Source organism: Mya arenaria, chromosome 13 (assembly GCF_026914265.1).
Source record: "Mya arenaria isolate MELC-2E11 chromosome 13, ASM2691426v1".
Taxonomy (NCBI): Eukaryota; Metazoa; Mollusca; class Bivalvia; order Myida; family Myidae; genus Mya; species Mya arenaria.
In genome coordinates, this window is record NC_069134.1 from 37,551,735 (window position 1) to 37,575,545 (window position 23,811).

General features: G+C 36.7%; 1 protein-coding gene across 1 annotated transcript; it reads left to right on the forward strand.

Moving 5' to 3' along the window:
* Positions 1-15,291: 15,291 nt before the first annotated feature.
* LOC128215235 (uncharacterized) lies at positions 15,292-17,667 on the forward strand. The gene has a single exon (XM_052921944.1). The coding sequence runs from the start codon at positions 15,292-15,294 to the stop codon at positions 17,665-17,667; it is 2,376 nt and encodes a 791-aa protein (XP_052777904.1).
* The last annotated feature ends 6,144 nt before the right edge of the window (positions 17,668-23,811 follow it).

The following is a 23,811-nucleotide window of genomic DNA, read 5'->3' on the forward strand; positions in this document are numbered from 1 at the left end:
CAGCAATGTTGAATAGCATTAATAGAAACCATAACGTGTATCCATATGATTGACAAGTTCTTTTTTCTTACCTGTTGAGTTTTCATTAATTAACTGACCTACTTATTTGTATAACTATACATGGAAAGCACTTCTGTAAATAAAACCTAGCATGTTAAGTATACACGTTTAAATGATTGTATTAGGTTAAAGTGACATAAGTTTGAACACAGCGTTGTATATTAGTATAATGAATGCATTGACATAATGATTTAAAAGGAAATGGTTGAAATTAGCATATCTTCATGTTGTTTCACTGTCAAAATCAAAAGGTGAACGCCCTCATAATTGATATCTTGGTAATTATTTCTTTGATATTTTCAACCGAAATTTCAGTTGATGCCCTTGTTCTCAGGTTACGTAACTGACATGCTGACGAACAGATGCAAAGAGGTTGACAAAAATGCCCAGCTTTAGAATGACACAGTGGATTGTGGTTTGCATGGGCTGGTGGCCTTCTAGCAAATAAACTGTTTGTTTGTGGTGTTCACGTTGATATCTTTATGTTATTTGATTGCAGGACAAACTATAGTAACTCCAAACCTTTCTTCAATCCAAACCATAACACCAAAATCCAGTGAGATCACAACAAAAGCTCTCGACACAAATTCTGAAGCTACAGTTTCATTGCATTCGGAACTCTTGGGCCATTTTATCGAAAACAACCTCGGATGTATTTGGACGGTTTACATACTCAAAAAGTGGTACGTTTAAGTCCGCTGCAAATAGATCGCGTAGTTATCTAATTAAGCAGTTAAACTTTATGACTTAACTCTTGGGAATCTTAATTATGTTTGCAATAAAACACTTCACTGGCAATCAATTTAAACTGAGATCAATAAATACAATTCTTAAACACTACATTTAATGAATGATATTATTAAAAAAATTACGAACTACTTCAACTGATGAACCGGCATACATCCCAGGTTGTTTTTGAAAAAAATGGCCGAGGAGCTCCGAATGGTTCCATTGATAACAACAGCTGATGCAATATCAATGGATTCGGTCCCGACATTCGGTTTCTCAAAGACAATTGGTAAAAAGTGTACAAACACACCCCTTGACACGTGTTCGTCGGAAGATGTGTGTCAGACGATGCCAGGTGTATGCAAACAAAAATGTTTTTTTTTTAAATTTTGTTTGTTTGTGTTTATTGTGGGAAAGAGAAAAGAACATTAATGATGGATGTTTAGATATCAATTATACGAAAACAATAAAAACTAGTCCCAAATAACCACAAGCTATGCTTTGAGGTAAAAAAACTAAGCTAGTAATATGTTAATTTGAATAAAACTTTGGTGTTTCATCATGAACTACCAGAACGAAGAGGCGTGTGATGTTGTACTATAATATTTTATAAAAACATTCATATCATAATGTCAACTTTTTCGTGGGTTTTAAAGAAAATATCTAAAAAAAGGAGTTCGTCCGATATCCCGAGCAGTAACATACGTAGAACGGACTACGTAAACTAGTTAAAAAAACACTTAGTAATGGTATAGTATATCTTATATACAGATGATGTGATTATGTAGTCATGTCGACTTGTTTTATGTCGAGTTGCTAGTTAGGACACGACTTGTTTTTTGTCGAGTTACTAGTTATGACACGACTTGTTTTTTGTCGAGTTACTAGTTATGACACGACTTGTTTTATGTCGAGTTACTAGTTGTGACACGACCTGTTTTATGTCGAGTTACTAGTTATTACACGACTTGTTTTCTGCCGAGTTGCTAGTTATGACACGACTTGTTTTTTGTCGAGTTGCTAGTTATGACACGACTTGTTTTATGTCGAGTTACTAGTTATGACACGACTTGTTTTATGTCGAGTTTATAGTTATGACACGACTTGTTTTTTGTCGAGTTGCTAGTTATGACACCTTTTGTTTTACGTCGACTTGCTAGCTATGACACGAGTTGTTTTTTGCCGAGTTGATAGTTATGACACGACTTGTTGCATGTCGAACTGCTGTTATGACACGACCTGTTTTATGTCGAGTTACTATTTATTACACGACTTGTTTTCTGCCGAGTTGATAGTTATGACACGACTTGTATTATGTCGAGTTGCTAGTTATGACACGACCTGTTTTTTGTCGAGTTGATAGTTATGACACGACTTGTTTTATGTCGAGTTACTAGTTATGACACGACTTGTTTTTTTGTCGAGTTGATAGTTATGACACGACTTGTTTTATGTCGAGGTACTAGTTATGACACGACTTGTTTTATGTCGAGTTTATAGTTATGACACGACTTGTTTTTTGTCGAGTTGATAGTTATGACACCTTTTGTTTTATGTCGACTTGCTAGCTATGACACGAGTTGTTTTCTGCCGAGTTGATAGTTATGACACGACTTGTTTTATGTCGAGTTACTAGTTATGACACGACTTGTTTTATGTCGATTTGCTAGTCATGACACGACTTGTTTTATGTCGAGTTGCTAGTTATGACACGACTTGTTTTATGTCGAGTTGCTGGTTATGACACGACTTGTTGTATGTCGAGTTAATAGTTATGGCACGACTTGTTTTATGTCGAGTTGCTTTTTATGACACGACTTGTTTTATGTCGAGTTACTAGTTATGACACGACTTGTTTTATGTCGAGTTGCTAGTTATGACACGACTTGTTTTATGTCGAGTTGCTAGTTATGACACGACTTGTTTTATGTCGAGTTGCTGGTTATGACACGACTTGTTGTATGTCGAGTTGCTTGTTATGACACGACTTGTTTTATGTCGAGTTGATAGTTATGACACGACTTGTTTTATGTCGAGTTGCTTGTTATGACACGACTTGTTTTATGTCGAGTTGATAGTTATGACACGACTTGTTTTATGTCGAGTTGCTAGTTATGACACGACTTGTTTTATGTCGAGTTGATAGTTATGACACGACTTGTTGCATGTCCATTTGCTAGTTATGACACGACTTGTTTTATGTCGAGTTACTAGTTATTACACGATATGTTTTCTGCCGAGTTGACAGTTGTGACACGACTTGTTTTATGTCGAGTTGCTAGTTATGACACGACTTTTTTATGTCGATTTGCTAGTTATGACACGACTTGTTGTATGTCGAGTTGCTTGTTATGACACGACTTGTTTTATGTCGAGTTGCTGGTTATGACACGACTTGTTGTATGTCGAGTTGCTTGTTATGACACGACTTGTTTTATGTCGAGTTGCTAGTTATGATACGACTTGTTGTATGTCGAGTTGCTTGTTATGACACGACTTGTTTTATGTCGAGTTGCTAGTTATGACACGACTTGTTTTATGTCGAGTTGCTGGTTATGACACGACTTGTTTAATGTCGAGTTGCTAGTTATGATACGACTTGTTTTATGTCGAGTTGCTAGTTATGACACGACTTGTTTTGTGTCGAGTTGCTAGTCATGCGTCCGTTCGTGTGTGGCCCAAACATTTGTCAGTTCTATTTTTTAGGCATTAGGGTCTGATCATATGAAGGCTACAACCAATATTAAATCAATAAACATTGGGCCCAGATATGAATGAAATGGGGGAATTCCCTCATTTAGACATAACCCGAACTGGCTCTAAGACAGCATATTGTTATGCATTTAAAACCAATTACGTGTAATATTTAACATTCGCTGGAGGTATAACTTGTATAATCATATGATCGAATGCTATACACTTACAAAAATCGGACCAGACAGAATAACGCACTTGAATAATTGATGAAAGACAACACTTAATCAAATTCGTTGTGTCCTTGTGCCTTCAAATGTAGAACAGGCTATCTTGTATTATATTCAAACATAATGCGATACAATAATAAGCGACAGACAGTTAAGTCCCGATTAAAAGTCCATTCAGTCTGGTCAATTATCCGGATGTGAATACAGAAAAAAGAGTGCTTGTGTTCAAGTATTAATATTTTATTAAAATTGAATAAAAAAAGCAAAAAATGTTCTTTTTGCAGAGAACTTGACTGAATTTGACACTCTATTGCAGAAATTGATAGTTTTCACTGTAAATATTGGAAAAATCATAGCTTGTGGAAGTCTGAAAATTAGTTGTTTGTAGCCGATTGACTCCTTGGCGGAAGGGTTCTGTATTTGAACTCAATTTTGACAGTCGGGTCAATGGTCAACATGGTGTTTTCTTGTGATTATATTTTGTGTCTTGAATTGTTCTAGAGATGCCATGTTCTTGTTTTTCAATTGGGATGTATATAAAGTCAAAAGCCAGGTTAGTGTCTATATGAAACATATAGTAAAAATAACTATGATCTCACGCCTATTGATGGCTCAAGACCAAAGTTATCTGCCCCGGATGTTAATACAGAAAAAGTGTGCTTGTGTTCAAGTATCAATATTTTATTAAAGTTGAATGAAATTGATGAAATGGGTGCTCTTTCTCAAAGCGCTTCAGATAAGTTTACACTGTATTGCAAAAAAATGATGGTTTCCAGTGTAAAAATATTACATAGCCGAGGAGTTCCGAATGAGGTTGTTTTCTATAAAAATAACCGACGAGTTCCGAATGAGGCTGTTCTATATAAATGGCATTCGGAACTCTTCGGTCATTTTTATCGAAAGCAACCTCGGATGCATTTGGACGGTTTACATACTCAAAAAGTGGTACGTTTAAGTCCGCTGCAAGTAGATTGCGTAGTACTTATATTTAGCCGTTAAACGTTTTGACTTAACTCTTGGAATCTTAATCATGTTTGCAATAATACACTTCACTGGCAATGTTTTTAACATTAGATCAATAAATACACATCTAAAACACTACATGTAATTAATGATGTAATTCAAAAATTTACGAACTACTTCAACTGATGTACCGGCATACATCCGAGGTTGTTTTCGATAAAAATGACCGAGGAGCTCCGAATGCCTGTGGAACAGTGTAAATTGGTTGTGTGTAGCCTTATTCCGTATTGACCCCACGGTCATGTATTGCTACACAATTTTGTAAGACGCTGAAATGGCCAACCTTATGTTTTCTTGTGATTAACGTTTGTGTATTGGATTGTTTTAAAGTGAGAAGCCAGGCTCAGTGTGTGTATACCACGTGATAAATTAAGTCATATGTGCTACGTCGGTATGCATCATTTTGCTTAAATGAAGACTTAAAACAAAGATAACTTTTCTTTTACTACACCATTTTAAAGGTCAATTTATGCCGCTTATAGATCCCCGACTTCGTTTTATTACCATGATTTGATAGGGTGATTTGTTTAATCAAACACGTCGACAAACCTTTTTTCCAAAATAATGTTTTGACAGTGCTCTGTCAAACGGCCGTATTGTGAAAAGGTTTGTTTATAGAAACTAAACTCTCAATCAAACTCTGGTAAAAGACCGAAGGCAGGGCTCCGTAAGCGGCGTAGACTGCGCTATTTTTCATTTAATAAAAATAGTGAATTTATCTTTGTGTAAAGTGTTCATTCGAAGCAAAATATTGCCCGCTGACGTAGCATATATGACGCAATTTATCACGTGGTATACACACACTGAGGTTAGTGTCTATTTGAAACATATAGTAAAAAATAACTGTGGTCACGGATACCATCCTCAGCACCCCAGCGTATCATAACTTATATGCTACGCTGGACTGCCGAAGATGGTCTGATATCGAAATACCCCAGCTTGTAGAATTAATGCACCAGTCAATTGTAACCAAGTCCCCCCCTCCCCCCAGGTCCGGGTGTATACCGGGGATAGCCGGGGAAATGGGCCGTGTTTTTACCTTCCTAGTGGCCCCGCAGTGCCGGATGAATGCGGTGGTTTTGTCTTCGCACCAAAAATGGCGGGGAATGGGCCTGACCTAGAGTCCATGGGGGCATTTGGCGGGGGTTTCACCAGCAGTTCGTCCCCGCTGGGCGGGGAAGTCCCCGCTAGTCTCCAGACGTGGGGGAGCCGTGGTTACAATTGACTGGTGCATAAAGGATGACGTGATAAAATACAACGTTGCATTAGCACCGAAAGAATACAAATAATTTAAAACCTAGACTAACATCCTTCCGTTCTTTGTATTGTGACATTCTTACTTAAAGCTGCACTCTCACAGATTGAAGGTTTTCACAACTTTTGTTTTGTCTTGGAACGAGCCAATATTTTCGAAAATTCATATAAACCAGTTATAAAAGACTGCTGACAAAAATTAGATCGCAGATTTTTTATATTTATGTTTAAAAAAAAAATGGTTTAAACCATAAATATTAATTTTCGAACGGAAATATAAAAATCTGTGATCTTATTTTTTGTTAGCAATCATTTATATGATTTGCAGATATTTACGCATTAATTTGCTCCTTCCGAGACAAAAAACAAAACGCTGTTAAAACGGTATATCTGTGAGAGTGCAGCTTTAAATAAATGTGTACTAGTATATAGAATGGTTGTTTAATAATGCACAAAAGCAGTTAGAAAACAAACCGTATAGCAAAATTTATTGAAATAATTGAAGGTTATCGATTTGATTTTGTGTTTTCATTGATTTTATTGATCACTGTTTAAATAGCTAGTCATGCACGCTTTGCAAAAAACATTTTAATCAATCAACCCAAACCCATTACATATTATAATGACATTCTTAAACCTTTTACCTGTTAAAACACATGTTGCATTGAAAACAAATGATATCGAAAACATAAATTTAATTGCACTTAAATAATAAGTGACAGGCCATTCAGTCCCGAATGATAGTCTGTTTTGTTTGGTAAACATTATACACTTTCCAATGTTACATGTCGGCTTAAATGTTTCACACGTGTATAACACATTTAACCGACACATTTTTTATTACACACATGATAAATCTACAACAATCCGCCATTTCTAATGACCCTTATATGCGCACCGTTACTATATATAGAGAGGAATTCCCCATGAAAATAAAAAAAAAGAATCATTTTTTAACGAAATTTTTCAACTAAGAAATAAATTGACCAAATAAATTTCTTCACTAAGAAATTTCTAAGTTGTATATTGAATAAGGATTTAGGGAAAAATCTTACATAAGTTAAAAATTGTGAAGATATTTTCTTAAAAAATAACTAAGAAGTATATTGAATACGGCCCCTGTTCTGTTTGGTACGAGAATTAAGCATGTCGTGATTAAGATATAGAGCTCCATTATGCACCAGTCAATTGTAACCACGGTCCCCTGGGTCCATGTGTATACCGGGGATAGCCGGGGAAATGGGCTTTTTACCTTTCAGGTGCCTCGCAGTGCCGGGTGAATGCGGTGGTTTTGTCTTCGTGCCAAATATAGCGGGGAATGGGCCTTACTTAGGGTCCCGGGGTGCGGGGACATTTGGCGGGGATTTTACCAGCAGATCGTCCCCGCTAGGCGGGGGTTTTACCCTGGCTTGGCTGGACCGAAAGACAAAGTCCCCGCTATTCCACGGACCTGGGGCAGCCGTGGTTACAATTGACTGGTGCATTAGCGCTGAAGGATACAGACTGGTACCCTTGTACTCTTAAGAATCGTTAGATTTTTATTAAAAGGTAACGTAGTGTACCAGTCTACTTTAGGACGGCCTATAGTGGCATCCTTCCGTTCTTCTTATACGGGTTTGACGTACAATGCTATAAAAGGCTGGATAGCCAATACCATGAAATAAGAATACTAAGTTAAATCACTAAACATGTGACACAACATTTGCAGGCTGGACACCCAGACCCCTGAATTAAGAATATTAAGTTTAATCGCGTTAAATGTGACACAACAATTACAGGTCATACTTCCTCGATTAATCTATGGAACAGAACTTAATAAGCTGTTGAAAACGCATTCCAAGTTGCTTTTTTACGATTGTATTCAATTATAAAAAAATCAATAAAAAAATCCAGGGGATGTAAAAAGTGAAAATTAGTTTTGTTTCTGTTGAGTGCGTTTGGGAACAAATATACACTTTGTTACGAATATGGACAGTTTTTATTACGTTTTATGTTCAGTTTCTATAAAAGTGCATTCGTTTTAAGGCTCTGAAACGTGCCCGAGGACAATATTTCGTCTTGTCGTATGCACAAAGTGTGATTTTTATGTTTTAATAGTACATATAATTAATTGCCTTCCAACTGCTCTTTTTGCACGAAAATCTCGTTCAAAACGTCTCGATTATCAATTATCGCCTTGTAATTTGCATGTGATTAATATTATAAAAGCATTAATTAACGTGGTTACAAAATAAGCTTTTTATAGAAGCACCAACAGGATTAAATAAGTAATAGTGAGCTTACATGAAGCTAAATCATATTTATAAAGAATGGGCGGAATGAGCGTTGACAAGAAGCCCTTCTTGATCATTTAGATTTTATTTCAGGTAATCTAACTAATTAAGAATACAATCTCATTTGCTGACATTTTGTCAACGCAAAATTTGACGCAGAAACTGTGTATCGGATGAGTGGCAGTGGGCGGACCTTTAAACACCTGAGAAAATTGAAATTCTTAATGACTAATCGTAGTACTTAATGATTTCAAATCTGCAATTTCATTGGCTGTAAATGTAGGTTGTATTCTAAGCAACTAAAGAAATTTAGCATGTAAGCTCAAAGGACATATCTTATTATAGTCCAATACACGAAGACCTTAATCGTCGCCTCCAAGACCCTGTTATAGTCCTTTTACCGCTTTGATTTATGTCAGTCATGGGACATCGCCAATTGAAATTCTACATGATTATCATGATCCAGGACTGACAATTATAACAAATATAAACAATATGGCGGATGAATGCATCTTTTTGATTTCTTTTTTATAAAAGGGGCTATGTTGGCTCTAAAAAATAATTAAAAAATAAGATCAGAATATCCCTGTTTCCAAAAAAAACCGAACCAAAGTACACAACGCCTTAAGACAGCGTACACTCAACGAGATACACAACTCCACAAGACAGAGTACACTGAACGAGATACACAACTCCACAAGACAGAGTACTCCACAAGACAGAGTACACTGAACGAGACACACAACTCCACAAGACAGAGTACACTGAACGAGACACACAACTCCGCAAGACAGAGTACACTCAACGAGACACACAACTCCACAAGACAGAGTACACTGAACGAGATACACAACTCCGCAAGACAGAGTACACTCAACGAGACACAAAACTCCGCAAGACAGCGTACACTGAACGAGACACACAACTCCGCAAGACAGCGTACACTCAACGAGACACACAACTCCGCAAGACAGCGTACACTCAACGAGATACACAACTCCGCAAGACAGCGTACACTCAACGAGACACACAACTCCGCAAGACAGAGTACACTGAACGAGACACACAACTCCGCAACACAGCGTACACTGAACGAGATACACAACTCCGCAAGACAGTGTACACTGAACGAGACACACAACTCCGCAAGACAGAGTACACTGAACGAGATCCACAACTCCGCAAGACAGAGTACACTCAACGAGACACACAACTCCGCAAGACATCGTACACTAAACGAGACACACACCACCGCAAGACAGAGTACACTGAACGAGACACACAACTTCGCAAGGCAGAGTACACTGAACGAGACACACAACTCCGCAAGACAGAGTACTCTGAACGAGACACACAACTCCGCAAGACAGAGTACACTGAACGAGACACACAACTCCACAAGACAGAGAACACTGAACAAGACACACAAATCAGCAAGACAGAGAACACTTAACGAAACACAAATCCGCAAGACAGAGTACACTGAACGCGACAACGCCGTGATACAACGAACCCACAACGAGACACACAACGCGGCGATACACAAACACTCAACGAGACACGCAACGCCGCAAGACAACGAACACGCAACGAGACACACAACGCAGCGAGACAGCGTTCACTGAATGAGACACACAACGCCGCGATGCAACAAACACTCGACAAGACACACAGCGCCGAAAGACAACGTTCACTCAACGAGACACACAACGCCGCGATACAACGTACACTCAACGAGACACACAACTCCGAGATACAGCGTACTCACAACGAGACACATAACGAGACCTATAACAATGCAGGGTAAAGTTTACTCAATGAGACACACAGCGCCGCGATACAACGTACACTCAACGAGACACACAACTCCGAGATACAGCGTACTCACAACGAGACACATAACGAGACCTATAACAATGCAGGGTAAAGTTTACTCAATGAGACGCACAGCGCCGCGATACAACGTACACTCAACGAGACACACAACTCCGAGATACAGCGTACTCACAACGAGACACATAACGAGACCTATAACAATGCAGGGTAAAGTTTACTCAATGAGACACACAGCGCCGCGAGTAAATACGGGGTTTACCTCCTAGGAACGTTCAGTATCAAGAATTCCACTGAGGGTTAAACCGGTTTACGAGATTTTTACTCCAGCCCCGGTATTCCTACGTAATCTTAAGTCATTTACTAACGATAGAAATAATAATTATTATTTAAATAAAGTATCTTACTTATAATAGGTTAAAATGAATTCATAATATCCGACTTTATTACCATTGCTCTGATTCAAAATACTTTTTGATGTTAAAAACACTCACATTTTTCATTCGATTCGACAATGAGAATTTAAAGCTGCACTCTCACAGATTTACCGTTTTTCCAACTTTTTTTATTTTTTGTCTTGGAATTAGCAATTTTTTGCGTAAATATCTGCAAACCAGTGATAAAAGAATGCTGACAAAAGATCAAATCGCAGATCTTCATATTTCCATTCCAAATTTAATGTTTTATGGCTTAAGCCGTTACTAACGGTTTAAGAAATATGCATACAACATCAATTTTGGGACGGAAATGTATAAATCTGCGATCTGATCTTTTGTCAGCTCTTTTATCACTGGCTTGCAGATATTTACGCAAAAAATTGCTAATTCCAAGACAAAAAATAAAAAAAAGTTGTCAAAACGTTCAATCTGTGAGACTGTAGCTTTAAGAAAATTGACTTAAGTTAAGAAATGACTTAAGAGGATTGATAACAACCGGCCCGGACAGTTATTGATTAAGATGAAAACTAAACTTAAAATCCTAACCGGACCTTGCACGGACTTTAAGAAAAATAAAGTAAAAAGCAAATCCTTGTTTTATCTTAGTATTTATTTAAAGCACTTGATGACATACCAAGCAAAATTAATGAACTAAGCATATTAAAACATGCACATCCCTTGAATAAGGATATTTTCTCAGTACTGGACAGAGCCTTTCTTTTAAAAATATGTTTTCTACGTAAATCCTTAAACAAAAGTCGCCAATATGTCACAATATGTGACTCTCTTTTTAATAGTGCATTGAAAAAAACATTCCTACCACATCTTGTTGTAAGCAGTTTTAAAAAATAATTTAACAAAAACATCCTGTATGTGCATCATATTTCTTCGAAATCGAGATCTCGTACACTTACCCCCCATTTATTTTTCACAATAGCAACATTGTTAAGCGGTATTCGTATTATTTCCTCAAAGTTTTCTGTCTACGTGGTTGTATTGAAACTATGAACTTCACTATTTGAGTCAGTATTAAATTATTCCACGCATCCCCCCCCCCCCCCAAGGTCCGATATAGATGGGAATTTTGACTTTCGGTCCAGCCAATTCCAGGGAATATCCGCGCCCTGCAAGGACACAATGCTGGTGAAATCATCGCTAAATGCCACCGCACCCCGGGGGCATGATAGGTAGAGCCCATTCCCCTCTATTTTCGGCGCGAAAACATGATCACCGCATTCACTCGGCACTGCGGGCCATCTGGAAGTTCAAAACACAGCCCAATTCGCCCGCTATCCCTGGTATACCCCCGGACATGGGGGCCGTGGCTACAATTGACTGGGGCATTACAATATAAGAAAGGAATTGATCAAACCATTTGATATTTTAAACCAAAGTATGTACAAGTTTATTGAATTAATGATATCGCAACACATCGTCATAACAAGAAATATGTAAAGATAATCTATAAACCAATCATTTCTTCTAAGAAATTCTATGACAAATACTATCATTTAGACTATAAAGTAATATAAAATATTAGGCTCCAAAACTCCCTTTTATATTGTTATTTCAGATATCTACCATTAAATTTTATGTTTTGACTTCGATATTCATTTGTATTTTTTATTCATTTTTTCTGTGTCTATACTTTTTTCCTTGCAGTATGCCATGTATCACTGTGACCATATTAATTACTTTCTGATGCATATCACTTTTAAGAGATTGTTATTAACACGTTTGACATTACAGAATTCTGTCTGTCTGTCATAATTAAGATTCGCATAACAAGGGCCATAATTAAAGCTGCACTCTCACAGATTGAACGTTTTGACAACTTTTTATTATTTTTTTGTCTTGGAACGAGCCAATTTTTGCGAAAATCCATGGAAACCAGTTATATAAGACTGCTGACAAAAAAATAGATCGCAGATTTTTATATTTATGTTCAAAAATTGATGTTTTATGCATTTTTCTTAAACCGTTAGTAAACGGTTTAAGCCATAAAACACTAATTTCCGAACGGATATATGAAAATCTACGATCGGATTTTTTGTCAGCAATCTTAAATCATTGGTTTGCAGAATTTTATGCAAAAAATTGCTCTTTCAAAGACAAAAAATAACAAGTTGTAAAAACGGCATATCTGTGAGAGTGCAGCTTTAAGCTTTGCATAACATTCGGCCAGAACAGGACATAAAATGTATTTTGACTTCAGCATGAACAGATGAACGTCACATAACACTACTACAAAATACACATACGCATACAATAAACGCATGCATAATTACATTATTATTCGTATTTAATGTGTTTTTTATACGATGTATTTTCGGGATTTTTTTAAACATAATATCAATGCAATTATTAATCCATCAACAAAACATATAATTACAATAAGATACGAAACACAGCAAACGTGGCGGATATGTGTTCTTGTGGAAACATACTTGACTGCCAATCCAGGGGTAGCAAGTTCGATTCGCACCACTAAAACTACTGATCGTCTTTTAGGAGGGACGTTAAGGGGGGGGGGTACATTCTCTGTTCACTATGGTCCCAAAAACCTAAAATGACTAACAATCTTATCGGTACATTCTCTGTTCACTATGGTCCACAAAACCTAAAATTACTAACAATCTTATCGGTACATTCTCTGTTCACTATGGTCCACAAAACCTAAAATGACTAACAATCTTATCGGTACATTCTCTGTTCACTATGGTCCACAAAACCTAAAATGACTAACAATCTTATCGGTACATTCTCTGTTCACTATGGTCCCAAAAACCTAAAATGACTAACAATCTTATCGGTACATTCTCTGTTCACTATGGTCCCAAAAACCTAAAATGACTAAAAATCTTATCGGACCACTCGCCAAATGGGAAAGGCCCGAGTGAGAGTATAAATTAGCTTACACTACACCATCCTCATCCCGTAAATAATGCAATTATTATATGGACACTTAAAGGGACATGTCAGTTTTGAGCCACAACATTAACAGGCATCCGAGTGACACAAAATGTCACATGATAAATACACAGATAACTTGAAAAGTAAAAGATGCACTCTTACTCCGAAATAAGATTACCACAATTAATAATATTGTTTTAATATTTCAAACAGGATGAATAGATGTCGAAAACAACAGTTCTTTTGAAGGATACCGAGTTGAATTTGAAAGAAATGAGCATAAAACACAGTATTTCTACCTTTTGAGACTATAGTAGATCACAGTAAATCTTTTAGCATTCACCAATCATTTAATATTTTTGCGCTTTCTGCTTTTAAATATACAGTTACAATCTTGTTTTCAGTAATTAATATGTTCCATAAATGTATTATTTAGTTAAGTAGTAAAAGGTTTATCAGTTAAAATTTCTGTTTGTTATACATGTGTTATGTATTGATTTTGAATAAGAGAGTCTCTTTAAAGCAAGTATAATAATCACTGTTACCGCCTAGTCCTGGCAAAAGATCTATATAGTTCATTTGCTTCTTTTCCTGGGCCGGTATTTATAAAAAATGGTAAGTCCCTTCTTAACTCAATTCACGTTCTTAAGGTAAGTATCTCGCTGGTTTTAATAATATCATAACCTAATAATGTCTGAAATATCTTATATTCATTTATTTTATCGAAATTACATTTTTTATGTTAAAACAACTATAAACTTTTCTTTTAAAATGACTTCGGACATGTTAAAAAAATGGTCTGAAGTTAAGCTGCACCCTACCAGATTAACCAATATGACACTTTTTTCATTTTTTTTTATCTCAGAATCAGCTGATTTTGGCAACAATGCTTTTAAAACAGTCATATTAGATCACTCATAATAGAGCAGATATCAATTGTTTGGAAAACTGTCGATTTTTTTAAAAGCGTAAGTAACCCTTTTAGCCATAAAACATCAAATTTCGAGCGTAAATATTAAAAACTGCGATATGAATTTTTATCAGCATTCTTATATTACTGGTTTTCAGACATTTACGCAAAATTTGGTTCATTTCAAGACAACAAAATAATGAGTTGTCAAGACGGTAAACCTATGAGAGTGCAGCTTTAAGAAATGACCTAAGAAGTTTTATTGATACTGCCCCAGCTGATCTGTCCAAACACGTATCTTACAATATAACCTTAATTACCCCTGACTTAACAAGGGTTGTATGACACCATATCAAACAACAAGGCAATATGCATTTAATGATATTCACGTGAGGGAAGGTAATGTGTTCAGTATTCATGGTTGAAATCTCACCGCGACAGACTAAAGGCGACACTCCATTCTTTATCCACCTGTCATTTGCATACATATCGCATATATATAAGCGATCCCACTGTCTGCAGAAGGATTTTGTCAACATAACTTTGTACGGTTAACGGTGCGTCATTAGTTTTTCAACTGAATTTTTCGGACATTATCTTATACGTACATAAACACATGTTCAGTTTAAGTTGTTGGTGTAAATAAGACAGGAGGACATTCGGTGAATGAACATTATTTTTGTATTTTCATTGTTATAATGGAAAATGGACGTTACGCTAGGCGTGTAGATGGAAAACTTTATTGTATACACATACTTGGGTTCAGATATTTGGGATAAAAACACTTTGTGAATACATTTTGACACTTTTATAACATCGTAGTGGGACTTCTGATGAAAATGAGAGCCCGAAACAAAATCCAATTTTCTACTGTGAAATTAGTATTCTTCACAGTCTTGTGTATGGAGATTATAACACCAATCCTAGGAATGAACATGTGGACTTCGTTAGAGAATAGGCCATCCAAAAAACAGTGTGTTTCCCCGTGTAAAATATTCCACACTTGGTGCAAGAACAATGGCAGATGTAGGGAGAAGGGTGCAGATTGTACGTGGTACTGTGAATGTCCAGAAAATTGTAATGGATTTTTCTGTGAAAAGATTCTTACTAATGGGACTGACTCGGGTGTCCCCGCGGGCGGGGAGACATTTGAAGTAAACGTGCTCGTCGAAAAGGAGAAGAAGAAAAAGGTGTCCACATTTGACAAATCAAAATTAGCGCAGGCGCTAGCAGGAATCATACTTGACAGAGATGCACCGCCAAGTAAGTCTGGAGAGTCGAAGGCGGAATCGCCGACAATTGACAGAATTGACACTGGCGGTGAAATTTCGGTGAAGGAAAATATAACTAAAACTATTATCGTTAACTGCACACCAAGCAACGACACAAATATAATGACTGACAAATCAGGGGACAAACAAAATGTCAACACGTCAACTGTCTTACCGCCGACGTTAATTGAAACTACACAAGCGTCTAACGGTTCAAAAAGCACCCTGTTAACAACAACACTTGCGTCATCTACGGCTTCTATGACGTCAGACACGTCAACTGATGCAACAGTTATGTCAGAAGGATCAAACAACAATAACCCAATCACTGCACATGGCATAAGTGCGGGTAAAACGTCTGAGCTCCTTGAAATTATAGAAAAGGCTTTGCAAGTGGAAAAAATTACGACTCCACCTAGTTCTTCATCGACACCAACAACATTAACTCCATCTCAATCATCAGACACAACAACAACAACAACCATAACAACCGCTTCCTCAGAACAAGTGACAACAACAACAGCAACCACAAAGACGACGGCATCTTCCGGTGAAAAAATCAGTTCAGCCTTGAACACAGAAAACAATAAAAACAAATCGCCATCAATGGGCACTTCGCCGAGTGAAAGTATGTCCTCTAGTGTCATAAATAATGATAATCTTGCACGATCGGCCATAAATATGACAGCCGGTGCAAATGAGAGTCACGGGCATGTGTCAAAATTAGCAACATCGTTATCTAAGATGGACGGCAAAATTCGGACAGCTGAGTCCGAACCACATCTAGAAGTGTCATCGGCTCCTATTATCGTAGACAAAGTTCCAAAACAAAACACAGAGAAAAAGGAACAAGCAATCGTTAGCACAAAAACAGATAGCGAAAAAACGCCGACCAGTAAACAGACTTCGACAGAAGGTCTAGACGTTGCGAAAAATGACATTGCAATGAAAGACACTGAAAAAAGCGATACAAATGTGCGCGAAACTCACACTGAAGGATCGGGTTTTCCACCAAAAGATATTGAGAGTCCCTCTGCCCCATCAACACCTTTAACATCGCCAGATACTCTGGTCTCATCTACGTCAACGCAAAAACATGAATCTTCCACTCAACAAGCGACAAGTAAGCCTAAGGAAACAATGGTAAAATCTCAACCGAAATCTAACGCCGTTCAAGATGAAATTCGGAAACTTTCTGAAACGTCGACATCACAGATGATATCATCAACAACGTTACTGCAAAAACCTGATGCAGATATCACAAAGGAACCACAAACGACCACACATTCAGCATCAATACCAACAACCAAAGCATCAATTTCAACTTCTACACAAAAGCTAACGACACCTACTACGTCGGCAGAAAGTACATCTTCGGCCATGAGTAGCTCGCCATCATCAACAACAGCAACGGTCGTTGCGATACAAACAACACCAGCATCAACTAGTGCTTTAGATATCCCGGATGTAGAAAAAGCAAATTCAAATAAGATATCTCAAATCCAGCATGGAGCATCCGATTCGGCCCCGACAGACATAATCTCATCGCTGAAACCCGAACAAAGCGCTTCCACTACACAAACCGAATCAACAATTACAACCACAGCTACAACATCTCCTACAGAATTATCTACTACCACGGCGAAAAATACAGAAACATCAACGAACACCCTAAAACCAAGTTCTGCTGCAACAACTACGCTAGAAACGCAAAAGTCGACCACTGCTACATCTACTACCGAAACAACACAGAAATTGAATTCAACATCTACTGCAACAACAGCAACGTCGAGCGCTACCGAATCTGAACGATCTGTACCAAGAAATGCTGGCTCTGGAGTAGATATGGGCATTAAGCCAATCGTTGCTGGCGCTGCTGATCTAAGCGCTGGGAGTGCAGAGCATTTCAAGGACTTTCACGAACTCAGTGGTCTTACAAATAAACTAAGTGAGTCTGTAAAGGATATAAAGTTAGACCAAATTAAACAAGAACTTCTTCACAAAAACATTCCTTTAAATGAGCTGAACAATATTTTGTGACAGTGAACACGTTGGTTATTGTAATGTAAAGACAATGCGTTATTCACGGACAATGTCACAAAAACGATGAATAAAACCGCAATGTGGCAATTTAAACCTTTTCAAAGGAAAACTTGAATAAAATTGACATAATGCTTGGAGAAAGTGATGCCTTTATTGAAGTTTTCTGACTGTTATTTATGGCTTATACATTATATTAAGCCATAAATATATAGGAAATGGGTGTATCCAAAAATAAGCGAAACATTGACAGCTAGTTAGCTAATCATGAATACTTCCAGTGTGTTAAGACAATGAAGTGATTTAGATTCAACGACAAGTGCGGGATGATTAAGAATGTAGAAACATTTGGCATGCCATAAAGCTTAGCAGGAAACGCTCAAACGGGACATCTAACACTCGCACAAGTAAATCAGCGTTTATAACCATTTATGTGCATATGAATGGTTAATGGTTTTCAGAGGTATGCAGATGAATCAAAAGGAATCTGCGACTATTTCGAATTATGAAGATTAAGTAACATTGTGTATGGAAGAATGTTTTATCTTGTGAACAGATTTTAGTGTAATTGTTCACTTTTTGTACCAAATATTAGTCGTGACTAGTAAGTCATAAATTTTAAGGCCACAACGGGCGAACTTTGCAATTAATTGTGTGTTAATGTCCGTCGGTGATAAGTTTATTATTTAAAGTAGACATTTTGACAAAAATAGTAATGAGAGCGACGAAATGGGACACAAAATAATTATTGTGTTGCTTAATTTGCATAATATAACATGCCTGTGTTTACAAGTATGTTGCTATAGTAATATATTGCTGTATATATTTGTGGGCAAATTATTCATAATTTCTCTAACAAGTTGTTGTTGTTGTTGAGAAATAAATTCTTTGCGCGTGTGTCAAAGGTAGCCGAAAATTAAACACTTATGTCATGCTTTCAAATACGAAGTGTACTGTAAAAGGAATAAATACTATTTTTTATCTTATACATAATCAGTTATACTGCATGGTATTTCATATCTGTTAAATATACGTCTAAAATACTGTATGACTTAAACAGATAACATGGAAACCGTGTTTTACTGTGTGATTATTCCGTATCACATTGTAGCCTAGTGCGCACGCGCAAACGTACTTCCGCAAATCTACTCGAAATAAATTTAAATACTTTTATACAGGAAACTCATTCGGAGCTCCTCGGCCATTTTATCGAAAACAACCTCGGATGTATTTGGACGGTTTACATACTCAAAAAGTGGTACGTTTAAGTCCGCTGCAAGTAGATCGCGTAGTAATTTTATTTAGCAGTTAAACTTTGTGACATTACTCTTGGGATTCTTCAGTATGTTTGCAATAATACAATTCAATGGCAATCAATTTAAACTTAGATCAATAAATACAACTCTAAAACACTACATTTAATAAATGATATAATTCAAAATTTTACGAACTACTTCAACTGATGTACCTGCATACATCCGAGGTTGTTTTTAAAAAAAATGGCCGAGAAGTTCCGAATGACAGGAAACTATAATTATTTTCATTTCAAAAGCGTCACTTTGCATAGATTGATTATTTTGACCTTTTTTTAGTTTTTGTCTAAGAATCAGCTGTTTGAATCAATGCCTTTAGTTCAGCCATATAAGATATCTCACAAAAGCACAGATTTTAATTGTTTGAAAAAAACTGCTGAAAAAATCATTTTTCTTAAAGCGTTGGAAAGACTTTGGGCCAAAAAACATCTCATTTCGAACGTAAATATGAAAAACTGTGATTTGATCTTTTGTCAGCAGTCTTGTATCACAAGTGTCCAGACATTTATGCTCCAACTGGCTCATTTGAAGACAAAAATAAAAACGGTGTAAAAACGGTCAATCTATGAGAGTGCAGCTTTAAGATATATCACACTGAACCTTCGGTGGTCGGAACATTACGCAGGCAAGTCGAAGTTATTCAAGTCCATAGATCAACCGACAACCATCCTTCTTTAAAGCTGCACTCTCACAGATTTAGCGTTTTGACACCTTTTTTTAGTTTTTGTCTTGGAATTAGCCAATTTTTGCGTAAATATCAGCAAACCAATGATATAAGACTGCTGACAAAATATCAGATCGCAGATTTTCCGTTCGAAAATTGATGTTTTATGGCTAAAAGCGTTACTAACGGTTTAAGAAAAATGCATAAAACATTAATATTTGAAATTAGATATGAAAATCTGCAATCTGAATTTTTGTCAGCAGTCTTATATGACTGGTTTACGTGCATTTTCGCATAAATTGGCTATTCCATGACGATTTTTTTAAAGTTGTCAAAACGTTCAATCTGTGAGAATGCAGCTTAAAGACAGAATATAAACAAAGCGTACCTCGCTGAGTTTGTGGTTTGCCGAATTATATTAAATTGTTGTTGTTGTTGTTGTTTTAGATGATGTGCCATTATATATAACTATTTTAGATTATAATTATTTGAATAATTTCAATGGAACTTTAGGGATATTTTTTTATAAATATAGCTTTGCATTTGAAATAAACGTTATAAATTGTTATAGTATCTGATGTTCATGGATAATCTTTTAAAAAGGCGTTTTTTTAGTATTTGATTGATTAAAATGCTTTAAAATGCTTTAAATAAAACACTTTTTTGCTACAATTTTGCACGGCTGAATGTTAATTTTAACCGCAGCAGCGAATCATATAAAATTACCATTATTTATTAACTATGTCTATATATATCTTACCACTTTGAATGTTTTCGAATTAATGTTTAAAATGTAGCATTATCATATATCTTTTTCTCATGAAGGCAAATTAAAAATAAAAAACACACACCATTGTTTTGAACGATGATGAATATATTTGACGGTAAAAAGCTACCATAGCGTGATTGTACAACAGAAATCCAGTCATTAAAATTGTTAAAAACAACGATACATTGTTTGTGCTGTGTTTTTATAAGTTATAAGTTACTTTTGAAAACGCGCGGTATAATGATAATCTATCTTTCAATAAATTAAGTTTAATAATATCTAAATACTTTTATGTTAATTTGATTAAATTTAATTATAAACGACCGAATTTTACAACCAGTTAAGTCCGTTTAATTCATGGTATGTCGAATGACAATGTTCAGGATTTATGAGTTTAATTTAAAAAAAAATCGCATGATTTGCAGTTAAATAACAGTTAACTTATTCATTGCGACATGGTGAAACTTTAACTATATATGCGTACAAGCCTAAATTTCAGACGAGTATGTTTAGGGCTTGTTTAATTGCCAAGAACAAGTAATGAACAAAAAAAAATGTGAATAGTTTATTTCATTATTATTTCAAGTAGGATATCATGGTCATCGATCAATCTTTTTTTGCGTGTGGTTACAAGCATAAAGCGTTGCATCTTATATTTTTTTAGATAGTTGTATTAAAAAAATGCAAGTTTGCTAAACAATTGATATATTTTCGCAAACTTAATTGTTTGGTATATTTGCGAGTAATTATAGATGTATTTCGTAGCTCTATTTCGAAATGTATTGCATCTTAAATTTGCGTTGTAGATAGACGTTTTGTTAAGTTTGTCAAACATTTCGTATTTATGTTATCTTATTAGAGGGTAGACATTTTATGTTTTCCTTTGTTATGTATACTACTGAGTATTTGCTCATTAAAGTTACAAAAATTATCTTCTGTCTTCGATACATACTATTCTTCGTTCCTATACTTAATTGTTTGTCTTAGAAATGAAAAAAAAATACGACAAAAGATGGCGTAGTACTTAGAACTGTGTGTTCAATATTCGGTAATGTACTGACATGGATATCGCAATTCGAAGCTTACTCGATATTTGCCTTGGGTACTTGGCCCTCACACGCCCACGGATGTCTGATGGCTGTACATTGCCAAATAATGAACTCCCGGCTCGATATTCGCAGCTAGCTCGATATTCACATTGGGTACTAAGCCCCCACAAGCCCACGGATGTCTGATAACTGTACATTGCCGAACAATGAACTCACGGCTCGATATTCGCCTTGGCTACTTAGCCCTCACAAGCCCATGGATGTCTGGTTTCTGTACATTGCCGAATATTGATCTCACGGCTCGATATTGAACTTGGGTACTAGGCCCTCACAAGCCTATGTATGTATGATTTCTCTACATTGCCGAATATTGAACCCACAGCGCGATATTCACGTTGGGTACTATGACCTCAAAAGCCCATGGATGTCTGGTTCCTTTCACATTGCCGAAAATTGAACTCACGGCTCGATATTCACCTTGAATACTAACCCACACAATCCCATGGATGTCTGGTGGCTGTACATTGCCGACTATTGAACTCACGGCTCGATTTTGGCCTTGGGTACTAGGCCCTCACAAACCCATGGATGTCTGGTGGCTGTACATTGCCGAATATTGAACTCACGGCTCCATATTCACATTGAATACTAACCCCCACAAGCCCATGGATGTCTTGTTTCTGTACATTGCCGAATATTGAAATCACGGCTCGATTTTGGCCTTGGGTACTAGGCCCTCACACACCCATGGATGTCTGGTGGCTGTGCATTGCCGAATATTGAACTCATGGCTCGATATTCACCTTGAATACTAACCCCCACAAACCCATTGATGTCTGGTGGCTGTACATTGCCGAATATTAAACTCACGGCTCGATTTTGGCCTTGGGTACTAGGCCCTCACAAACCCATGGATGTCTGATTGTTGTACATTGTCGAATATTGAACTCACTGCTCGATATTTATCTTTGGTACTAAGCCCTAACACGCCCATGGATGTCTGGTGGCTGTACATTGCCGAATATAGAACTCACGGCTCGATATTCACATCATTAAAAGCACTCAGCCTCACGGATAACGATTTCAGCGTTGACACTGTGTGGAAAGTCATTAAGTTTGATTGCTAAACTGAATTTATTACTCGATCTACTTGCAGCGTAGTTATTTGTAAAGATTTCTGACATTGTTAACCGTCCATATATATCCGACGTTGTTGAAGATGGAAGATGGCGTTCCCAATGCATACTCTTTGATGATTACGTTAGTGAGCGATTAACAAGGGAAACAAATACGTATGTCTTAAATGAACCTTATACTGAGACTGAGGTGTCGGATAGTATTAAAAGTTTGAACGGAAATTGTGCATCAGGGGCCGATGGACTGAGTATGGAGATGTTTAAAATCACTTCAAATAAAACTGTGCCATTTTTGACAAAACTGTTTAATGCTATTTTTGAAAAGGGTATATATCCTGATGGGTGGGGAGAGAGTCTTATATGCCCCATTCACAAAAAAGGATCAAAACTAGAGCCAAATAAATATAGGGCTATATCATTATCGAGTAGCCTTAGTAAAATATTCTTGCAAATTCTTTCCAAAAGACTCATGAACTGGTCCGATGATAACTCGATTATCGACGAATCGCAAGCAGGCTTCAGAAAAGGATACTCGACGTTTGACAATATTTTCAATTTACAGTCTGTTATTCAGAAATATACTACTCGCCAACGTGGGCGGTTTTATGTATTTTACGTGGACCTGTTCAAGGCTTTTGACAGCTGTAAACACCAAAAGATCTTCGAATGTTTGTCCAGGAACACTATAAATGGCCCGTTCTTGCAAATATTTCGCTCAATGTATAGTAAACTGAAAGCAACTGTTAAACTCAAACATGGACTGACAGATATCTTCCAGTGTGAATTAGGAACAAAGCAGGGCTGTTTGAGTTCACCAATAATTTTTGCCCTCTTCATAAGCGATCTTATTGGTTACTTAAGACTAAAAATGAACAATGGTGTGGTAATAGCAAATGATATTGATCAAGTATATGCCTTTATGTACGCAGATGACGTGTCTGGGTTTTCAGAAACCGCCATAGGCTTACAGAGACTTATAAACAATATATCCCAATTTTGTGACGAAGTAGGTATGCAAGTTAATACAGATAAATCAAAGGTGATGGTTTTTAGAAACGGTGGGCCACTAAGAGCTTATGAACCATGGTATTATAAGGGGAAATTACTTGAAGTTGTGTCCTTTTATAAGTATTTGGCTGCATACTTCACTCCAAAACTAAGTTGGTCAATGACAAAAGATATGCTGTGTAAACAAGCTTCAAAAGCACTCATT